Genomic DNA, 25,110 nt, shown 5'->3' on the forward strand with positions numbered 1-25,110 from the left:
TGTAAAAACAATGCCGTTCTTTTTTCAAATAAATTCCTGTAACCTATTTTGGGCAATAACGGGATGCAAATGCAAGGTAACGTACATAAACTCAGTTTTTGGATTTCAGATTAGAATTCATAACTGGTCTGTTTTATGATGCCTACCGGAATAGAGAACAGGGAATAGATTATTAATATTTGACATTTCTGTGTTTATTGTATTTTTTTTACAAATGACATCTTTTCATTATTTATGAAATTGACTTGATGACAGTCTTAACCAAGGAAGACATCATAAGTTAAAAAAATGTATCTAAATATTATAGCCTTGATTACACTTGGATTTAACGTCAGCAGTTTCGTATCAATTTAAAATACAAATAATACCACCCAATTAAAAACTCTGTGATGAAGTGAATGATGTGATTATTTACAAAATCATATAGACCACTTTGGAAAACTGGTCCAGAATAGCTCCATGTTTCAGATGTTTGCAAAAATGTTTGAACGGAATACAACCAGCAGAAATGTCATAATCAAATCAAACTGTTAATTTAATTATATATATAAGATTTAAAAGAAATTAATACAATTAAACCATTGTCGAAGTGGTCTATAGAAGTCTTTCTAAATTTGATCACAAAAGGATCGCAAAAACAGCAGATGTATGAGAATTAATTGTTACTACCAGGTATATGTGTCAAACTCTTTTGGAATTTTGTAACTATTTGTAAATATTTTACTTTGTATGAATTTTAACCAAATGAATGTGTACGATTATTAGAAAAAAATCAATAATAAAGCCTGGCGTGAATGCAGATCGTACAAACGAGACCGCACAATTTCATTAAAATATTTGTAAAATAATGGTGAATTGCCATGAGATTGTGTTGATCTGTCTTACTTGATCACATGTGATTGAATCACCCAGGTCTAATCTGAATACCAGGTGGTGCGCTCACCCTTTAATCACACGCACACACACACACACACACATATCTAACACCTGTCTGTCTCCAGTGACCACAGCGCATGCTCATAATCACCTCCCAATGAGATGCTCACACTTAATTAAAAACATAATCAGCTTCATTACAGCACCATAGACGCTCAGCTAGCAAACAGACTCAGATAAATCACACACAGTGTCTGAGTGTGTCTACTCTGTTTGTGTGAAAGAGGGTTATCTTGCTAAACCAGATGGAATAGAAGCCAGAGGAACCTGAACACTCGTGGCTTTATACATGACCCTACGCCTGATGTGTAGGATAGTGCTTCCATAATGCTGCTGTAGACTTTAAACCACACTACACGTACACATTTTGTACACATGAATACAAACTTACTTTTGCAGGCTGGAATACTACAAGACTTTTCAAATCTGAACAGATTTTTTTTTTAAACTAGACATCATACACTTGCAGACTTTTTGAACGTTTGCATAGAAAACAATACATGATCAAATCTGCAGGTTGGCGCAGACTTTCTGCAACAACTCCTCACTGAAAATCTGGACAAAAATCTGAGCAAAAGTCTTGTAGTGTATTCCCGCCATAAGACTACAAGTCACATTTTAAAACTCTGTATTCACATACGTACATGAAATGGGTAATAATCCACATTGGACCAGAATGAACACTGGACACATTTGTCCTTGTGGCGTTTTATATTTGATTAATGAAAAATGGTTTTAATCCGATCTACCCAAAAGCAACAGCACATCATTGCTAATGCTTTTAATGTGTGAAATATACAGTATAATAACACCTATAATTATTCATAAAACAACATTGTGCACTCAGCAGAAACACATAAAATGCGTAATGTACAGTGGAAAGGTCCGCAGTAAACGTGTACATGCGTGAGATATGCATTCATAAAACAACTGTCAAAAGGACATTAAAACAAATGACCACATGCCTGCTATTTTATCACACACAGATGCCTTTAGGGCCTGGCCTGGCACGACTCTGTAAGCGTGATTGCTGTTTGTCTAAAGGCGAGAAATGATCTGGCATGGACACGTGAGGAATGAGCAGGTAAAAGAAACGGACCTGAGGAGAGGAGGTGTGGGGGGGTGGAGCGGAACAAAAGACCTTCAGGATTAATTAGGCGTCAGATTGGTTGCGGGGCACGGGTGCTGTGCGCATGCAGAATGTCCTCTTCGCCTGTTGGGTCATAATTCAGGCCCGTGCAAGCACAGGTACAACACACTCATGTATTTCGTCATTTCTTTAGTGTTTAGTGTTGTTTTGCTTTCTCTTGCGTTTGGACCATTATGGTTTTATACAGCATGTGGAGAAGATGTTGAACTGTAGTTGGCTACATATGTTTTCAAAGTATGTAAACTACAAACAAGATTTTCTCTTTGCAGCTTGTACTGTAGTTAAATGCACTACAAACTTTACACTGATGTTATTTTGAAATGTACAGCTTTGTTTGATACATTAATGCATTTTCCACTAAACAGGAAATTAGGGCGGGGTATGTTGAGTGGCTCCGCCTCTTTTTAAATAGTTAACAGCATTTAGTTCGCCTACAACTTGTTAGTAAGTTCAAGTGCAGAATGATGGCATAGACATCGTTGGCCTGTACTGGTGAAAGACACTTTTTGAAAGCTCAAAATTTTTAAATGCAAATTTTGTCAGTTTTCCTTTTTTCTCTTTGCTTAAAGATCGCGTATCACATGCAGTTTCTGCCAAGCTCATATTAATCTTGAGTACCTATATAGTAGTACTGAATACATTGTATCTTCGAAGAGTATTTAGTTTGATCACATTTATAAAAGAGAGATACAGCTCTGTACGATTATTTCCGGAAAAAGACGAGCTGCTGGAGGCAGACAGGGGGGCGGAACTACAGCGCAAGCACACAATATATCATCGCATTAATCCCTTCATGATTTTTACAGTATGCACATACGCGCCTAATGCCAACATAACACAGACATATGACTTAGTTTGACTTACCCCATGCAGTTCATGTCCGGCATCTCCGGGACCACTCCGTCTATCAATTTCAAACGATCTGCAAAAACAAGCGTTATATCCACCGTTTATAAAACATCCATCACTGAAATGCCGTGAACAAACGAACACACCTCAACTTCTCTCACTATTGCAAGAGTAACGAGCTGCAGCTGCAGGCCCACAGTGCAGCCAATATTGACACAGCGCAGCCAATCTTGATAAGCGGATCCTCCTATAGCTTGTTGGTTGGTGCGTGGGTGGCCTATTTCTTTCGCCTTGCCGTGGGCGTGCATAAATACACCAATTATATGTAATTATTTGATATGTTTTTTGGTATTTAAGTAGTGGATGACAAAATGTCTTTTTTAAATACAGGTATTTATCTGAGACAAATCAATCATACCTTGACATTGGTGGCATTTATCAAAGGCTATGAAATCCTTAAAAATGTTTTTAAAAATAATATAACCCAATTTTATATAATATAGCACAATATTTGAAGAGTTTATTTGCAAAAATGATTTTTCAAATTCTTTAAAAATCATGTTTTTTATTGTATATCATGTTTTATTGTGTTAGTTGCTGTATTTTTTTGTTATTATTACTAAATCAAACCCAACTGCAGTTTGATTGATGTTACTTGAAATACACAATAAATAACATGATTTTTGAATATTTTTCAAGTGAAATCTTATCTTAATCATTTATTAAAATATTCCACTATTGAAAAAGCTAAAATATTGCACAGAGAATCTAATCTGTGAATCTATCTTTTTTATTCATTTAATGTGCATCCACCACTCGAACAGAGTTTCCTCATGACATTGTGACATTTAAAACTGCTACTTATTTAAAAAAAGGAGCTTGCTACTGTAAAATCTGTTCTGTTTGGAAGTTACTGACACTGTTGAAAAAATGGTTAGATTAGTAGCGTCACCACTTTTTATAAGTAATATTCTATCACTGGCACGTTGATATTTCACGCTGTATTCCACAAAACAGCAGTAGCACAAACCTCTGGCTATTGATTGTTTCTTTGAGTTTTCTCTGTAGTATCGGGCCGCCTGCCGTATTCGGAACAGATGCTAATTATTGTGCTTTAACTTGCCACTGAATTCAGGTCCCATAAGAGGCAGTGACCTCAATTCAGTTTTATTTTTAGTTGTGTTTGGCGTCTTTCTTCTGCATAGTGACATGGGCAGCATATCAAAAATGTCAGTGAAGTTAAAAATGAGAAAAGCAGTAATGCGCCACCTTTCAACCTTTTAGATGATATCATTTCCTAAGCTACAGGAAGTTCTCGTCTTTGAATACCGATCGGTAATTCAACACAAAATGGGCTTTATGAGCGTAACCCTTTTCCTGACCGAGAATACTTCCACTCACTTTGAAAGAACATTGTGATATTTTGCTAATGTGACTCGCAAAGCATTTCTTCCATTTGAATTCATTCATTATTTGAGGTGACGTTCTACAAAAATGTGTCTGGTGAATTTGGATGGAAAGAACCTAAAGAATCTTTTACAACTTGAAATCTATGATCATCTGCTTAACTTCATGTCCCTTCAAAACCATCGTTTTGAATGTCAAAAAGACATTGAAAAGCACCGTGTAAGTATCACAAAACTGTGCACTGTTGTCTTCTGATATCATTTGATAATTTTATTTTAGAAGCGCACCATTTGTGCATTTTCACTAAAAATCTTTCCCTCAGTCGATGGTGAAAAACACGATGTAGTTTTGAGTGATACTGTATATTCCTTCTAACTTGCTGTTTTAGACCAATGCATTTCTTCCCATAAATCCCATAAATGCATTTATAATAAATAAGTTCAAGTCAAGTATAACAAAAATATCTCTGAGACATGCCTTTTCAGTCCTTTAAGCCCTTTTTGCATGTACAGTGATGGCATTTGCGGGATTTAAGTTGCCTCACCACCTCGGCACATACAGGGAAACTCCATCTCCTGTCATTCTAAAATAATGAATCACCTCTGCTAATGGAGATCACACTATACCTCCTCCACACAGACGGCTAAATGAATAATGACAGGGCACTTTAAGTTGAAGGAGACTCTAGTATCTCTCTTAGCTCCCTCTAGTGGTGATCTTATGAACTGAGATTTAAAAACCTCCAGCGAAACACTTGCATCTCTACTTATGCATGCCTCAGTGCCTGCCATGTCAAATTAGTACCTTTCCATTTTTACACAAGTGTCAGGACACTCGGTGTGTAATACACCCGGGCCTGACGTCTGTACTGAATTCTCACTTGTTCTCTAACCACCCACACAGAGCCATTAACCGCCATGTAAAACATCGGCTAGAAGCTGAACTCTTTCCCGGAGAGGGCGAGTAAGGGAGGTTTCAATACAGCGGTTAGCTTTACCCATCAGCTATCACCTTCCAATTATAGGAGGAACCGCTGTGACCACAGATCAGGGCTGTAAATCAGACAGGCTTGTGTACAAGCACATTTGGATGCGAAGGTTACGACTCTCAACACTGACATGTCCTTGGGTGATGCAGTCGGAGAGAAATAGCAAAAAGCAGCGGTACTATAATGGACTATACAAAGAGTGTATAGCACCCTGGACAAACCAGCTGCTAATGAAGGAAATCTGTGTCATGAGGGGTCACCAATTGAAATGCAGGTTAATAAGCATCTGACATGATGCGGAAAGCGTTGGTTCACGGGATAGTGGTTCTGAGGATTTTGCCATGTTTTGTTAATAATACAACGATTTCTGGCTGTGTACTCGATGCTCTGCATGTTTTTATTTCTGTTGTTTCCTTCTGCCTACCATTTTAGTTTCTTTAAATGTTTGTTACACTTTTTTGTATGGGGTAATGTTGTTTCACTTGTGACATTGACGTCATTGTTAGGTGAAGCATGCAGGAGAGAATTCTGCCAGTGTGACATTATATTTGAATGATGAATCATGCTGTATGAGCCCACACTCCTGCTGTGTGTCTTTTACATAAACAATGAATTCACTTTCATAACCATAAGTGCTTATCTGAAAAATAAGCTTAAGGTTATATTGGACTGTTTCTTAGTCCTGCGTTTCTACACTTTTGACTTTTTTTCACACCGCCTCGTGAGATTTCATTGGTTGTTACTGCTTTCTAGCATGCGTACCTGACCTAAAGCTTCTTGTTGCAAACCCGTTAAATGGAATGAAGCCCTTCAGGGCAATAAGAGCTTTTTGACATGACTTTTTAAATGATGTTTGGGATAGTAAGTCAGACGTCATTGATGCCCAAATAATAGAGTACAACTTCAAATAAATATTTCAATCCATGAAAGCTATCAAGAAATTGATCAAAAATGTATATTATAAAATGTATACTTTTTAGATGTCAGAATTTTATTTTATTATTTTATTTTATTTTATTTTACAGTCGTGGAAGTCAATTTCAAAATTATTTTCAGTTTTTCTAAATTTATTATTTATAGGTAGGTACTATATGCTTCATTCTGTGAACTACTAACAATATTCCTCCAATAAACCCCCTAAACATAACAGAAAAAATTCTCTGTATTTTTTCAGACCTAAAATACTGCAAAGCAAACAAGTTCATATTTACTTTTAAGCAGTACAACAGTAATATGTGTACATGTACTGTATTTAGGAAACGTTTATTTTTGTATGTGATAACCTCGATTTGTATCACAGTTTTCATGTGTCTTGTTATTCCGTCAGTCTTTCACATTGCTGTTGGGTGACCTTATGTGACACCTGAGGTTTGATTTTGTTAAAATTCAACAAACACTGAACTGGAGTTTTTTCATGCGGCTATATTTTATTATTTTTGTGAAATATGTATAATTTGGCTGTGAGCATGACTTGAGCCCTAGTCTACATGTTAAAGTAGACAGATATCTATAAGTTTTTTGCACATTTTAGAAGACAAAATAATTGTGACTTTGTTTTTAGGCACTGCTGAGTCTCCATCACAATTGCTTAGACAGTCCACACAAAGACAGAAAATGATTCGCACGTCAATAAGTATAAAACAAAATAACTTACTGGAGGCACGCTAGCTTTACCAATCTCCAACACGCCACAATGCACATTTGACATTTTCTCTTGATTCCTTGTTGACTGTTTAGAATTTAAAAAGAACACCTGAAGCTATGAATCAAATGTCAGGTGTGGCAGTCTAGTGGAACTATATCAATACCCAGTGATATATGAGCTGCCGGAAGGGTTTTCAAGGCTAGGATCAGCGCTCACAAGTGTCCAGATTATTCGACCGTGGCGGAAAGGCCACTCCTTGAAAAGGTTTAGTGCTCCTGTGGTTTTAAGGGGTCAGACACTGACGCGCCTGGCCTTTTTATTCTTAACAACTGTAATTTTGACACTCTATTCCACACCCTGTTTTGGAAATTCTCGTTAATCCTCTGAATTTCAGGCAGGATTTGCTGGTTTGGCAGCAGATACGAAGGGTTTGTTCAAAGAAAACCGTCTGGGATTGAAGTACTGTCTGGGATGCTGTGTCTGGTATCTTCAAGGGAAGCAGAGATGACGGAGTTGCGATGTGTTTGGTTGATGGTCCGAACATTCTCACTCACAGAAAACAACAAAATGTTACTTCACAGGCTGTTTGAATGCGTCTCATCTCTCGTAGCAGATGGAAAGTCCTCAGAGAGCTTTAGACGCAGCATTTGAGGTTGGGTGTGCTAGCATTCCCATCCGTAGGTTGATTCGTTGGATGTATTTCAGTTTAACACCTCATACTTGCTACAGTAAGTGCAAAATGTTTTCAAGTTTTGGGTATCAACTTATTTTTCTAACTTCACTGAAAGCGAAGTGCTACACGAGAGACAAAATAGTAACCAATCAGGGCATATTTGATGTTAAAAATACAGATATGTGGAGCTGGATGGATTTTGGAGCGATTATGAACTGTTTATTGTGGGACCAGAAAAACACAAATTAATAGGGATAGTTCACTTTCTTCCGCAGAACACAAAAGAAGATAACTAGTAGTTGATAACCACACTGGTCCTCATTGACTTCCGTTATATCAAAATATCTTCTTTTGTGATCCACAGGAGAAAGAGTTATATACAGGTTTTGGCATGACGGTAAATCAATTATGACAGATTATTTTTGGGTGAACTATCCCTTTAAGTCTTCATTAAAGTTTCGATTAGGAATGGGATGTCAGATTGTCAGATCTGTTTTTGTTCAAATCCCTCTCGAAAAAACCATGTTTAATGTAGGCCTGCACCAGTGTCATTCGTTTACAGTGTTAGCAGCATTAGCCGTTAGCATTACCACATTTGGGTGTAATGCTGAAAGGTTTTCTGTGGCCTTTCCGTCTGCAGGGCTCTTCACAATCACAAGTGGATTAATGAATGGTGTATGAACAGCCCTTGTGGTCAGATGAGAGTCCGCCTGAGAGGCGCTTGTTAGGAGAACATCACACTCTTCCTCTCTCTCTCTCTCTCTCTCTCTCTCTCTGTTTCTCCTCTCATACCCCATCAGAGTCTCTATCGCCCTCCTCCTCCTCTCCTCACAGTTTCATTCTCAGGGGCAGGTCATGTTATGCCTTTGAAGGAGCCTCTTCCTTGTCCTCTTTGTTTGATGCATTATGTATAAAGGCATTATTAAGCCATTTTCCTCTTACCCTCACTTTTCTATCTTGACAGAAGGGTTAATCGGGTGGGATTGGCACTGAGCCTTTAAAACAAGCTCTTACCAACTGGGCCTCTGCTTTTCTCTCATGTTTTCACCAGGTACACACTCAATTGTTAATGGTGTTGACTTAAGCCCCGTTCAGACTGCCAGCGACAAAGTGAGGCAATGTTATTAATTTCAATGGTAGTCTAGAAACGTCCAGCTATGCGAGCGACAGGAAGTGGGCATGTCTCAACAAAGTTGAGATTTGCTCAACTTTATGCAAATGATGAGCGACTTTCGGGAGGGACTACCAATAGAGGGTATGCATTGACATCACTTTCACACGTGAACAGGTCGGGACACGCCCTGGGACATGCTCCCCTGGGTGGCAAAACACCCAGCAAAATGGCTGAGGAGAATAGGAGAAACAAAGAAACCGGGACTAAAACACGCAATTATTTTCTGAAATTACAAGCAGCTGGACTCGACGGTAATTCTTACGACTTCCCTACGATTAACAAAGGAATCAGGTGTTCCTTGATACGGAAATGTTGCGCGGAATTGCATTTCCTGATATTGTTAGCAGTCATTTTGCTGAGAGTTTTGCCACCAACGGGGGCGAGCTCCGGCGTGCTCACGTGGTAAAGTGACGACACGTCCATACCCTCTATAGGAATACAGCAGTGGAGCACACGTCATCCGTCTCTCGTCAGTTACTGCAGGGTTAGTTTACAACTGTTTCTAGGACAACCAAAGCTAGGAACGCCTTTTAACGACCTCGTAGCAAGAGACTGGCAACACACAGCGACACAGTCGCTGGTGGTCTGAACGCAGCTTTAGGAGTGGCATGGTCACAGGGTTGGGGAGGCTACTTGCTAGTTGCTAGCCACTCGTGCTAAAAACATTACAAAACATGCATAGACGCTAGGGATGAGACACATTTTTTGAATATTAGATTAGTTGATTTAATTATAGAACATTGAATAGTGTGTGCGATTGTGATCTAAAAATAAAGAACAACAAAAACAATTCTCCATATGCTGGTTAGGTAGGTTTTGAAGCATGGTAGCTGGTTTGTGCTGGTTTAAGCTGATCATGGATTGGGACCAGCTCATGACCAGCTTAAACTAGCACATGACCGGTTTAAACCAGCTACCATGCTTCAAAACCTTCCTAACCAGCATATGCTGTTTTTTTCAACAGGGGAAGCATCCACAGGTTAGCGGCAGTCGGCTAGTTTTATGATCAGATAAACAAAGTTGAATGCTAGACGGGCAGAGCAAACAATTTGATTGAACTGATCCTAAAAGTTGCTTTTGTATCTGTTTGCCCGTTCTGAATGATCAGACGGCCTCAATGGACAAGGATAGATACTGGGTGTCACATCCCGCGACTTACACATGTGCACACATGAACACTAACTCCTAAGTTGATCCTAACTCAACAACATCTGTTTTTTATGACTGCAGAAGTGCAGAAGTCCATCTGTAATGTGATTACGATCCTCACTGCAGGTTTGTTAGCGCGCATCTGCGTTATGAGCTGGAAAATAACTTTACTGAGCTTGATTGTCAATGTGTTTTTTTACCACGCCGTTTGTCACTCTCACCCTAAAGAGCCGTTCACATCGACAGTGATTTGCAGTGACAAAGCGATCTGGACTTATTTTATTATAATAAGAGTTACAGATGCAACGAAGTGGCGCAGACGTTATGCAAATGAGCAGCAGTGGGATTCCATAACTACCAATGAGAGTGCAGATGCTGCAGTTGAGATGGAACGCCTACTAGAAACAAACTTATCAACGGCAGTTACGCAATGTGGCCCTTAACGGACAAACTGCTCTACAGAGCGCATATAGTAAATATGTAATCTCCTTCAGCAAAGAAGCAAATGTGACAACATCTTAGTCCTGTGACAGCCACGGACTAGTGCTTCGAAAGAGATGGGGAGGGGTGGAGTGAGCCATTGGTTGCAATTCACAACCTCATGCCGCTAAATTACATACACTGGACCTTAGCTTGCTCTCCAAACCAGGCCATCGCTTTATCAGGTCGACTCGTTCCCACACAACCTCCTTTCTGATAGTGGAGGTCATTTGTTTCAGGCCACAGATTTGTCACGATCTCTGTAAGCTGTAGGGTCAAGCCTGCTGTCCATTCCTCGGGTTGAGTGACCCAGCACTCTTCCATAGCGTTAAGGGACCAAAGCAATGCTCTCCAGCCCTGTTATCTGTTTTGGGTGTTGGGGGCTTTATAATGGGACAGATGAGAATGCAATGTGTTCTACAGCACTGGTGGGCCAGCCAGGCTGATCTGACTGACAGCTCCCTGCTGATAGAGCAGAAAGCGTAGCCGGCTGAAAATCTGTCTCACATGCTGCAGGGCCATCTGGACCTTCCACACGCTAAAAGGTTGGACACGGTTTGAGGCGACATCACAAAGCTGTACACAGTTCATTTCTGCGGGAGCGGAAGCTTTGTCAGCAGTTTCCTTGTTTCTTCTTTGTGTTTGCGCAGTAAGGACGGAAAACAAAACTGTAAAACAAGGGAAAAGGTGAGAAAGAGTAAGGTCCTTGTAAAGCCAAGGTGAGAGGTAGAAACCGATAATTAATAGCATGGGTCACGGAGAACAAACTGGACGTGTGGCACCGTGGGTACCAGACACTTTGAGATTTTTCAAAGCTCTTGAGGCAGGGTTTCAACGGATATTGATTTTTCGAAGACCCACCCTGGGCAGCAGGCAGGAGGATGATATAGCCACCAAAAGACACTATTAAAACTTGCTGAATGAATTGTTAAATACCTCTATAAAGAAATAGAAGACATGGCCCCATTTCTTTGCAGGCACGGCTGCTCTGGTGGGCCCTGATAAGCCGTAGGGGGAGGTTTCTGACAGATGGCCCTGACGCGCGCCGTCGTATGATTGGATTCTCTCAAGCTGGAGATTGTAAAGCATGGAGTGGTCACGGTCGCGCTGCTTGCAAATATATGACGCTTGCGTCATGCAGCGGATGCAGTTTATCTTGGAAGCGTTGCCTGTTGTGTTCAACGGAAGGATGTCATTTGAAGGAACACACCATTGCTTAGTTTTAGGATGTTGAGGTTTATTGTGACGAGCGGTCTTATAAAACATAAAGCTCTTTTTATTTTGATCTAGATATTTCTTAATTTTTCATTAACTTGGTTGACATTGGCAATTTATGCTAACACGTTTTGATACCACCGAAGAACTTATACACAGGATTGCCAACTCTGCAAAATTGGGCTGCTTTTAAACGCGGTTGTATATTTTTGATATATTCATAAATTATAGTTGACCTAAATGCGTGTATTAAACCAATTTACTCTACCAGATGTATCATCTAACGATTAAAACTAACCGAGCAACCTTTTCTTTAGTTTTACATTGGTTGGCATCCAGCATCTTGGTGAATTACCGCCACCTTCTGTTCTGGAGTGTGGATCATAAACGTTGAGTCTCATTTTTCATTTCCATGGTAACAGATTGGCATGTCTGGTCTTGGTTGTTTCTAGTAACTAATAGTCAATATTAATGATTACTAGTATACAATGATTTTCATTGATTGAAGTGTCTAATGCATAACAGTGGCTGAAAAAATAAATAATTTAAAGCATTATATTGTGTTTAAAATGCTTTTGCGCATTTTCACAGACTTTCTGTGAGAGGTGCATTAAGCAGTGGATGTGTAGAACAATGCATAAAACGCATGCACTTTTTTTCAGTTTTTGAGTTTTTTGGTGCAGATACACAACACACCTATCAATCCCAATACACATAGTTTTTTTACATTTAATAAACTAATGCCAAAACTATTTATGAATTTTCACTGTTTTCCTATATATTTTTTCACTTAGTGGGTCTCATAGTCCAATTGTTCTTATACGTAGAGCAAATTCCAGCCCTCCTCCTCTCTGCTCACCTAAGCAAGCAGCAGAAATCTCTGCATAGTCCATACTGTATTCCCTGCAGAGGACATTATGCATTAGCAGGACGCTTTTGTCAGCAAGAAACCCCAGAGGAACAGACTTCTGGGTCAGGGATCAGTTGAGAAAAGTTCCCTGTTGACATTTGTGTTCCTGGCTCAGTATTGACTTCTGAGGGGGATGATGACTGCAGTATACGGACATTCTACATTACTTTAAGAATAAGACTGATGGAAAGAGAAACTGAAACCTGGTCAAACGTTACGCCATTAGCTGTGTTTACATATATATTTCAAACTGAATTTGCACAAAAGCAATTAAAGCAGTGCTTCTGTCCTGTGTGTTGCAAGGAAGCCACTGTGGCTCTTTAACAGTATATTAAACATTTGACAAAATGTTTATATGCTCTCCTACTTGTAAGTCGCTTTGGATAAAAGCGTCTTCCAAATGAATATATGTAAATGTTAATATTACAATATATTACTGTGAGGAACTTCACTGCAATCTGTCCTGTCAATAAACCTGTCAATCATTTATAGAGTTAATAGTAGATGATCATTTTGATGGCCGGCTTTGGTTCAGACAATTCAGAATGACATGATCACCTGATTATTTTTTTAGTAATTGTATTATTTAAGAATTCAATATTTAAGTACTATATTTAAAAATCAGTCACTTTTATCCAAAGTGACTTGCAGTGCATTGCGATGTTTTTTTGTAAATTGAACCCATGACCTTTGCACAGCAAACACAATGTTCAACCAGTTGAGCGGTGCGCCGTCTTTATTTTTTCTTCCCAGATGGCAGAAAGAACCAGCAAACATCACAAGATCTTCTTTTGTCCATTGCCACACGCGCTAAACCTTGCAAACTGAAAAGACTGGGATTGCAGTTTCGCTCTGATTTGTCAGAGTCGTCTTATTCTTTTGCCTGATTAACATTCAACACAAATTCTGTAGCAATGTGCCAGAGACTAAATCACGATTTTTCTGCTCTTTATTTCTTCCTTCCTTTTCACGGCCTCTTTCAAGGTATTAGAGTCCCTTTTGAGTGCTCTAAATATTTGATTCCTACCTTTGATAACTAATTTCAGACCATTACCTGCGAGAGTTTTTCATTTTTCGAATCGGTGTGACATTATTCGTTATTCAGAGATGTGAATACGGATTTATGCAAAAGACATCATTATTTTGGCAGATCTTCCAAAGAAATCAAATGATTTGATTGCCATTAATGGTTGGTGTTGAGACAAGTCTTTGAAACGTAAAAGCTCGGAAAGTACTGTTGGCATGAACCAAACAAAAGGCAGACACCACTTAATTCTCCTGAAATGGCCAGAGATGAGGATGTGCTTTTTCTCTTTCTATATATATTTATTTCATTTTTTATCCTCGCTGCTAAGTGAAGCATTACTATAATTATTGGTCATTGTGGGTGTTGCAGACTCCAACAAACTCTAAAACATTCAACTTTAGCCTATAACCTGTTCTGATGCCAATCTTTGTGCTATGAATAACACTTTATATCATTTCAGTTCTTGAGGAGAGGCGCACTATTACTTTTCTAAAGAATCAGACTTAAAATGTTTGTCAGGAGGTTAATAAAATAAATGACGTATTACACGTTACATTAGCAAACACAAACATCACTGATTTATTTTTTAAACAAATTCAGTTGTAATTCTTTCTAACCATATGTTAATTCTTGAGTACAGTGAGTCAGACTATCCCTGATCTTGGGCATCAATCCAGCGATAGGCCATGCCTCAGTCTTTGAAATGTGGAAATGTTTGGCATCCCTCTTAATCCTTTTAATGTCACCAATAAATTATGTTTTATTAAGGTGACATTGGGCTTAGTGTTTAATTACCACTGAGAGACATTTAAAGATGTGTGTGCTGCTGGCTTGGCAGACTCGGACTTAAGGAGCACTTGTGTTTTACTGCTGGCTAAAGAGGCGGTCATCATTTCAAACAATCAAGGCATAGATTGATGATGACACATATTGAAAAAAAATGTTCGGGGCATGTGGGTAAATCTCACGCAGGGTCATCTTTCACCCTAATATCAAAGTAAAAATATATTTTATAATTATTATATGAAATTGTTATATGAAAATATATAAGAATTATTGGTAACACTTTACAATAATGTTATATTTCTTAACATTAGTTTATAAATTGGCTAACATAAACTAATGAACAATACTTCTACAGCATTTATTAATCTCAGTTTATGTAAATTTGATCATTTACTACATTTTTAAATCGAACATTGTATCGCAACATTAATTAATGGAAAATGAGTTAACATGAAGATTTTAGTGGCATTGACTAAGATGAGCCTAACTAAGACATTAAGAAATATTATGAATTGCTAAAAAACTATATTGCTCTATTAGTTCATGTTAGCTAAAAGCATTTACTAACAAATTGTTTACAAAGTTATGAAAAAGTGTTGTTATTTTTACCGTGAATTATTATTTAATTCCATAAACAATGAACCTTATTTGTATGACCATTCCTTTTACTATTGTGATATACACTGCCCGTCGCCCAAAAAAGTCAAACTCTAATATTTTGTTGGACCGCCTTAGCTTTGCGCGCATTCGCCATGGCATCGTTTTGATAAGATTCTTCAATGTCAAAACATTTATTCCCATCAAGAGTTGCCTATATTTTTCACCAAGATCTTGTATTGATGATGGGATAGTCGGACCGCTGCGCCCTAGTCTTCTCCAGCACATCCCAAAGATTCTCAATGGGGTTAAGGTCTGCCCTATCCATGTTTGAAAATGATGTCTCATGCTCCCTGAACCACTCTTTTACATACATTCAAACTGACAAACTTTTTGTATCTTAAGCAACTCACAGTGCATTCCATACATTTGATCCACTCTTGTGTTCCTTAAGGATCAAACATGAAACCTTGTTGTTGCTACCATTATTCTACAAGTGTAGGCTACAGAATTGCATCACATACAGTATAATACTGTATATAAGTGTTTTCAACATGATCTCATTAGCAGTTCTTATATTCATATGTATTGTACTATACTGTATATAATCAATAGCTTCTCAAATGTAAACAATTGCACACATATACACAGAGTCAGAAACATAGAAATGTTAACAAATCGTCTGGTTACGGTCACAGCATTTCAAATGTATGCATTATCTTATTATACTGTATTTATTCAGATTTATGTATTATTTTACTATCTTTATACAGATTTATGCATTGTTTTGTAATACTATAACACTGTCAGTTGACATGTAAATATGTGTATGTACTTCTGCATGAATACCATTAAATGCTAATGAGATCACATTGATATCATCATGCTGTCAAGCATCCGTTTATGCTCATTGTCATTATGAGGTGTGCCGAGTCTACAGGCGGGTGCATCACTGTTGTGCTAAAACTGTTCTCCAATCAGTTCATCAGTGGGCACATGCTGTGAACATCCTCAGTAAAGAGGTGTGCATCTGTTTTCTCTCCCTGAGCACTTTGCGTTCACTTCATTCCACCAGCTGCCTGGCCGACCCCTCAGAAGTCATAATTATTATGTGCCACTTTGTGTGTGCGTGTACTTTATGAATATGTTCTCGCCTGCATAAGCAGCTAATTTCACAAACAGCAAACTAACGCTGTCAGATGCGATAAATCCACTCGCACAGGTTCACGAACAGCTGTACGGGACGGGGTGGACAGAAAGCCGTCTGGCGAATGCAAACGTAGGGTGCGGGTTATTTTTCAGCCTGGCGGCTTTGCGGTGGCCTCAACCCCGAGCTCAGCTCGATGGACAGATGGTCCATTTGAGACGCCACCGAACTAATCACGCTGTTCCATTAGCCAAAGTGTCTGGGATAAACGCCTGACCACGAGCATGCCCGTGGTCTCTTCTCCATCCAATTACTCTATCGATGGGCGATGTTTTGACACAAATTAATTGGGTCACGGTGTTGGTGCGAGAAGAAAAAACGCCGCGGGGAAAGTCATTGTGTGATCGGGAAACAGCAAAGCCTGGCCGCTGAGCTGCTGTTTAAATATGAACCGTGTGATTTATGAAATGTTAAAATCTCTAGTTTCATTGCAATGTTCACGTCTGTACGCCATTACCTGAAACATATTGTTTCAGGTTTTTTATATGCATTTATGGATACTGCAGCTTTAAATACTTACAGAACTGGTTGTGTTTTGCAGGAGTTTGCGGATGCGATATTCCACTTGGTGCGAGAGAAATACACCGAGCTGGCCGGCTGCTCCTCGCTGCTGCATGCGCGTCACAAAGGCCTGGCGGGCATCGTCATGACCAGAGGTACGGCAACACTTCAGTCCACTCCTGAATTATTAAACCAGTTCAATATCGAGAGAAAGCACCTCGTGTGTCTTCTGAATGTGGCAGCACGTCTGCTGAGTTTCGAGCTTCATATGAAATATTTAGTATTTTATCACCCGTGAAACAAAAATTGACAAAGCTGCACCTATATCACAACTGAGTCAAGCCGTCAAGAATGAACTGAGATGATTCACAGGAACTGAAGCTCCCTTGTGTACAGCGCAATGCACACAAGAAACAATATTTTGATTTGCAGTATTTTTACAATATTTGAAAGATTTTTACATTTTCTGGAGAAAATTTGACTCGTGACGTGATCACGCTAAATTTCGAAATGCAAAGTAAGGTGTTGTGGGTTTGCAGCGCATTGCTGTGAGGTGTTTATACCACGAGCCAATGGCAGATCAGAGGTGTTAACCAGACAAAGTGAACTTTTAAGTTCTGCTAAGTTTTGATAAGTTTTATCGAAGTACTGAAATGAAATCTGTTTTGGAGAAATTTTGTTTGAAATTAGGTCACACCAGTTTGTTCTTTGATTAGCTTTAAGTAAATACAGCAGCGGAGAAAGTTAAGAGACCATTTCAAAATGTCATTCAATCAGCATTTCTAGATGTATTGTGGTCATTCCAGTCCGGTGTCTGTTGACTTTCAACAAAATCAAACCTCAGGAGTGACAAAGTCATCCAACAGCAATGTGACAGACTGACAACATGTCAAGACGCATGAAACCTGTGATAAAAATCCATGTTATTGCATAAAAAATAGCTGAATTTTCCTAAATACATGTAGAAATATGACTGTTGTACTGCTTAAAAGTAATTATAAACTTGTTTTATTTGAGTAATACAGCGCATATTTTCTGTTATTTTGACCTGATTCTCCAGTTTTCGTTTTCTGCAAATAAATGCAAATAGAAACAATATTTTGATTTGAAATTTTGGAGAAATATTGTTAGTAGTAGAATGAAACAGAATTGATCATTTTACCCCAAGTAAAATAAGAAAAACTGATCTGACCTAATCCCCCCCTCTCTCTCTCTCTCCCTCTCTCTCTCTCTCTCCCTCTCTCTCTCTCTCTCTCTCTCTCTCTCTCTCTCTCTCTCTCTCTCTCTCTCTCTCTCTCTCTCTCTCTCTCTCTCTCTCTCTCTCCCGCTCATTCGCTCGCTCTGTTGGCCTCACAGTAATTGCAGAGCTTGTTTATTAAGACTGTTATCTTCAAAGATCCAGGCATTGGTGCCCAAGAATTTGTGGCAGCCGAGCAGACAGGCAAACTTGACAGAAACACTGGGGGTTCTGTTTGCCGCTCTTTGAGCATCTATTGAATCTTTCAGACTGGCACGGGCACCGGTAGAATATTAATGCGGGTCCAACTTTGAACGGCTGGACTTTCACAGAGAGGGCCGTAACCTGCGCGAGAGCGCTCCTCACAGGACTCTTATTGTATTATTTCATCCGGTAACGCGAAAGAAACAGACACCGCTTGAATCAGATGGTGTGAATAATCTTATTTCAACATAGCACGGTATGGATACTGGGATATTGGGTTTTAACCATCAGATGCACAGTTGAAGGAGCGCTTTCACATTGGGAACAGATGATTGTGTTTAGGACGATTCTGAAGTGGAGAGACATATTTCAGTGCTGGAAATTCTACATTAATGGAGGATGCATATTAAATTTGACTGCTGGTGTCCAAAATTTTTCTTCCGAAGACAAATGTGTCACATAGTTGAATGTGACATCGCATCGATATTTCATTGTTTTCTTTAGTCACGATCAGAGCTGTAATGAAATATTTAAGACTAAAGTGGAACAAATTTAAAAGTTTAAAAGAACTTTTTTTTCAAATATAAGAATATATAAGAATTTTTTCTTTTGTGTTTCACAAATTGAATGAGTGTAATTTTTTAAGAGTGAACTGGCCCTTTAAGAATCAGCCATTGAAAAACCTCACTGTAACCCTGCTGCACTGGTCATGGTTTCTGTTCATGTTTATGGGCAATAATCTAATGGTCATGATGTGCACCGGTTTGACCTCATTTAACATTCAAGCGTTTCATCATGCAAGAGCAACTTGTAAAGGATCAATTCACGAGTCCCTGATTCCATTTTTGCCTAATGGGATGTAAATGACTTCATTGATGTTGACCTCATCTGTTTGATTTACCCCCGTACAAAATGAAAATTCATTTATTTGCAGAAAGGATTTCTTCTGGTTTTTTCATCCAGTGTATTCCAAAAATAAACTTGTCTTTTCTAGTTAATCAACGATGGTCTATCCTAAACCCCCCAAAGCAGTGGACACATAAAGCTCCATCTAATGATTCCTTATGATTTGATGGCCTCATAAAAGAGCTGATGAACTGCGTTCTTCCCTTGTTTTGCGAAACAAAACTCATTTAGGAAATGTGGGGGTAATGATGCTTGTTCAGCTCATATCAGCATATGGGCATTCCAGACAGACTGACCCATGCATTGATTGATAGTGTCCTGCTAAGACAGTGGCTAGAATACCATCATACTCATACTGTCTCAAGAGTGTACATCTTCTGTAGGCATGGAATACACTTATAACGATTATCTACACAATGTGCCACATACTGACCACAACAAAACATGCTGCATGCAATACTGTATCCCACAATGCATTGAACAATAACACAATAACAATTTTAATACTGCAATGCTTATTCCAAAATAATGTGAAATGCTCTGTATTACACATACTATTAAAAACATTGGCAATCGTATTTTCCTTTCATTTGAAATTTCCTTTTTTGAAAGCGTGCTATGATGAGGGAGGGGTATGACTAATCTAACAACACTTTACAGGTGCTCTTTTTTTTAAAGAAATTCAAACAGAGCACATGTGCAGTGCATGTCTGAAGCCTGCAGCATAAACAGAGCTGAATATATTTAGGATTGTTGGGTGTCGTCAATGTGTTGCACTCTGACATCTGCCACTGTTTTATATTCCTTTCATACATAGATACTCCTGTATTTTTTTTTTTAAACTTCTTAAAGCCGTAATCCATAACTTTTGCCTTTCGATCGTCATCTTTGTTCAAAACATAAAAATTCAGGATACTTTACGTACTTATCTTTACTTATGGTTAAAAATAGCTGACGTTTCCTTCTAAATCAATTTCATTCACAAAAAATATTATTATACTATAGGCACTTTAATTTACTCATAATTCACTAGTATAAGCTTGCCATTTTGAAGTTTTGAACAAGCTTTGTACTTGCTCAATAACAGATTTTTTCATTTCAAGTCATTTTTAACAAGAAATATGCATTGCTGCTTCAAGCCCAATGTATATGTACTAAATAATTAATGTAAGTATTACATTTAAAAAATTGTAGTATTAACAGTATTTAATTATAACAATTACATAGGGCTGTTCAACGATTAATCTTGATTAATCACATACAGAACAACATTTTGTGTTTAAATAATGTATGTCTGTGTACTGTGCATATTCATTTTGTATTTATAAAAACACACGCACGCACACAAAATATTTGCATGTGTATATTAATATTTATATATAATTTAAATTATATATTTATTATATAAACATTTATTCATTTTTATTTATATTTTTCTTAAATAGAAATGTGTTATAAATACAAAATAAATATGCACAGTGCGCAGATAATAATAATAATTAATCAATAATATTATACAGATATACAGTATATTATGTAATAACTTTTATTCTGGATGCGATTAATCGAGGAACAGTCCTACAGGGTATATAAATAATGTCTATATATGAATTCTACAATTTTTCTTTCTACATAGAAAATTATATAAAATATAATATTATATAACATTATTATAAAAACATCAAATGAATGTTTAAGATTCTGCATAACTTGTATTTAAATTAATAAAATGTAAATTAAAGTTGTGATTCAGTCTTAAACCTTGAGACCCTACAATATTTTACAGAATTACTATATTTATAGCATTATAGTATTATTACTTATCACTCTTTTTTTTTTATTAAAAATTATTAACAGATTGCAATTCCCCAAAATCCTCACTTTATTATTTGTTGTCGTTTTTTGTGTTTTTTGCGTTTTTTGCTTGGGCTCTTATAACGTGTCTTTGCTGTTTTTTTTACCCAGCAGTCTACTGAAGACTAAAGAGAGCAGCAGTGCTGTTCACACCCAGCAGTGTTTGTCTCTGTACCCACCTCACTGGCACTATGTGCTGTTTCAGATATGTTGATGATTATTGCTCTACTAAAAGCAGCAGTGCCCACAGGCCTGACCACCACCACATACTGAGAGAAGAGCATGTACAACAATTTCATGCCGATACAGAGAGAAATTACTACACGCTCTCCTTTCTTTTTCCTTCCCATCACCAGATTGATCTAAACTATCATTATAAATGGAACCGAAAGAACAGCGACGGCTTGGTGAGAGGGATATGGGGCCTTTTAACTCACAAAAAGCATCTAAACACAAAACCCGGGCATGCCGTGTCCCTTCTGCACAGTGCACAGATGCATGCTGGGATAGCACAGGTAGGGTAGGTGTTATAACAGCTGGTATTCAATCTTCAGGGGGTCATTTAAGAGGTTGCAGTTGGTCTTTGATAGATGGCGAGGTGGAGTTCACATAATAGTGCGCGAATAGAAGAACATAACTCATGGTGATGGGTTTTGTGCTGGGCAGCTGGTCTGTCCTCCGCCAGGATTTATTTTTCCTTTAGTTGTCAATTCTTTTCGTTTTTATATCATGTGCAATAAAATCATAAAATTCTGTGTTAATTCTTTACATTTCTTAGGAATGTGTTAGTTCACATGCAAAATTAAATTCTGTTATCATGTATTCATCTGGACAGTTTCTTTTCCTCTGGCTCCTGTTTCATCTGTTTCTCCTCATCTTATGACCTCTCTCTTTCTCTCCTGGATCAGCAGGCAGTGAAAGGTGGAAGAATGGATTTCAAAGGCTATGCCTTTAACCCCACCTCAATATTAGTTTTTATTATTGTTATTGCCATCTAGCCATGCGAGTGGCGGCCGGGCCGGGGCGCACAATTCCGTCTGGGCCCCGACTGATAAAAGCTCATATGTTGCCTCTAGCCCGCAGGTCTACAGGAGGCCGTGAACACTAAATTTTTGAAGTGATGGGGAGATATAGATTCTTTTCTCCAGCACATAGAGCTTTATAGTTGAGCACGCTGAGACATCCAGTCACACGCTTGAGTTGTTCTCAGTTCAGAAATCCCAGCCCAAGTCTGAATCCTCCTGCTCGGTGGCGTACCGCAGACCGCGCAGCTGTATGGTTACGGTGGGCTGCGGCAGGTGGAGATGCTTTTGTGCCGCGGTTGTGGGTTTTGTCTTGCTGCGGCTGATGAAAATGTCACAGAAAAGCTTTGTGCGCTGATGTCCAGCAAGCAAGTTAGGATTTACTCATCCATGTGTTGAGAACTCAGCAAAGTGCCAGCCTCCACGAAGGAACACAGATTTGTATTGTATATCGTAATGATATTTAAAGTGTTTCTACATCATGATACTATCAGAGAATTGTTCCTGTAAATAAAAAAATGCATTCAATTACATTAAAACAGTAAAAAAAGACTAAATTGTATAAATGGTTTAAACGTAATAAAAGAACATTACAGTAGTGAGAATTTAATGAAAATCGCCACTGGGAGTACAAACCTGTAAAACATGTCATTTGTTATTTTTATTCTTTTGATTTTGAGGTATAATATGACCTGATATGTTCTTAAAGGATTATGTTGTCCACAGGTAATGTTTTCAATAAGAAACGGTCATAATTTAGGGCCGTATTACACTCTTAAAAATAAAGGTGCTTAAAAGGTTCTTCACAGTTTCACGGTTTCTTTTTTTTTGAGACCTCTGTTGTCAATGGCTCACTACTTTCCATAAGAAATAAAAAATGCTTACTGCTTTTGTGTTTTCTGTAAGATCCAAAATAACTGCATCATTACAAAGTCATTTTTACATTTTAAACGATTTACAAAACAACTTGTCACAGACAAACTGTTAAGATCAGATGAACTGTGTTCAAACGATCAGGAAAAAAACTTCAGCCTGTTTGTGTTTCTTTGTGTCTGACATCCTTCAGAATCTTTGCCTATTTTATTCAGCTTTGTTTGAATGATTTATTCCAGCAGTAAACTGTTTTTTTATTGACTGTGTGTTTCAGGTCTGGATCTCAGACAGGCTCAAGTGGTGGCGTTATCCACAGGCACTAAATGCATTAATGGAGAGTATATGAGTGACCAGGGCTTGGTGGTCAATGACTGCCACGCAGAGATCACGACTAGACGAGCCCTGCTGCGCTTTCTGTACTCTCACCTGGAGTTACACCTCAGGTAACTCATTTTCTCACAATTACAGTACACCGTGTCCACACCAGATGTGATGTGACATCGCAACAAATTAGAAAAAGTATCATTTCCTTGTTGTCCCCGACGACAATACACAACAAGCCAAATGATTCTATATTAGTATATTTTCTTAAAGTGATAGTTCACCCAAAAATGAAAATTCTGTCATCATTTACTCACCCTCTTGTCATATCAAACATGTATGACTTTTTTCTTCTGCAGAACACAAAAGAAGATATTTTGAAGAATGTTGTTAACCGGCACCCATTGACTTGCATTGGTTTTGTGTCCATACAATAGAAGTGAATGGAAGCCAGTGCTGTGCGGTTACCAACTTTCGTCAAAATATCTTTTGTGTTCTGCAGAAGAAACGTCACACAGGTTTGAAATGACAAGAGGAGTAAATGAGGACAGAATTTTCCATTTTGGGTGAAGTATCCCTTTAATGTCGCTTGTCACTTAATGTCTGATGTAGACACAGTTTTACACACGCAATCCACGCTGTCCTCACCGTAAACACACATACAAACATGCACGTTTCAAAATGTATGTTGCAATAGTGTTCATAATATGTACTGTACACAGGATGCTTTTCTTAATGTAATGTTTTGAAATATGACAGATTATTTAAGAAAATAATTACATTTTAGGGAACAGCGTGATGTCACGGAATGACACCACAGACTGAAGACAAGATAATAAGTTCCAAAGAAACACTTTTAATGGATACTAGGAAGTTCCACGGGCAACAATAACACAGTCCATGGGGGAAACACAGGAGAAACAGACAGGGGAACTGATGGGACTGTAACACATGAATTATATACAGTATGCTTGAATAAAGCACTACATTGGATATATACTGTATATATTAAGGTGTCTAATAGCATATTAAAGTACAGTAAGTTCAGTTCATGCTCTAGTTATGGACATGCTGTTGATTTTCCCTGAAAATATTGAATGTTACACCTGTGGGTTTTCAATATGCTTATATTATATGAAATACACTTTACAATATGCTTCCATTTGGTAACTTTAGTTAACTACATTCATTTAGATGACCAAACAATGAACAGTACGTCAACTCATTTTTACTCATTTTAAAAGTTTCACTGTTTAACTATTAATTTAAATCTATTTTTTTAAATCAAAAGTTAGAATTTTTTTTATTATTAACTAACTTTAACAACAATTATTGCATTCCCTAATGTTAATAATTGAAAACATATTGTGAAGTGTTACGGAAATATTACATCGCACAGGCAAGGTTAGTAAGTAAGATTATCAAGGTCATTTTGTAATTGTAATCTTTTTGGCCGGATTACGTTTCTCCATGTTGCCTCTACAACCTGAATTTATTGGGGCGTGATATGTAAATTACGATCGATTTCAGACGCCGCATTTATCAAGGTACGATCATTCGTACGATGAGATTGGAGGTATACAAATATTTGATGAATCACATGTAAACCCTGTCGCAAGATGATATATGTGCACGGATCTGCGCTCGTTTCTACGTTAGATTGATAAATGAGGCCCAGTATATTTAAATGATGTAATGTAAGTGCATTACTTTAAACGCACTTACATTTGAGATGATTATTGAAAAAGTTTTGTCTGTAGTAATAAACAGGGTTTAAATGGAGGAACATCCCTTTAATGTTGCATGCAGGGCCATGCAATCATCTCAGAGTAGCACATTTTGCACCAAAGCAGAGGACTTGGGTGTTAATGTCATTTCTTCGTTCATAAAGGATTTGCATTATCGTCTGGTGTTGGAGGTATCGGTGTGCAGCAATGAAGACTCTAAATGTCTTCCTTGATTTAGCAGATTGGTGCATAGAAGTGCGTTCTGTAATGTC

General features: G+C 38.0%; 1 protein-coding gene across 3 annotated transcripts in view; it reads left to right on the forward strand.

The window, feature by feature from the left end:
• The window catches only part of adarb2 (adenosine deaminase RNA specific B2 (inactive)), a 153,182-nt gene that overhangs the window by 106,011 nt on the left and 22,061 nt on the right, over positions 1–25,110 (forward strand). For all 3 annotated transcript variants that reach the window (XM_057323059.1, XM_057323062.1, XM_057323061.1), the window contains 2 exons: positions 16,735–16,849; positions 23,065–23,233. In XM_057323059.1, the coding sequence (XP_057179042.1) occupies positions 16,735–16,849; positions 23,065–23,233 (284 nt within the window). The remainder of the gene's footprint in view (positions 1–16,734; positions 16,850–23,064; positions 23,234–25,110) is intronic.

The sequence above is a fragment of the Triplophysa rosa genome, linkage group LG23 (genome assembly GCF_024868665.1).
Source record: "Triplophysa rosa linkage group LG23, Trosa_1v2, whole genome shotgun sequence".
Lineage (NCBI taxonomy): Eukaryota > Metazoa > Chordata > Actinopteri > Cypriniformes > Nemacheilidae > Triplophysa > Triplophysa rosa.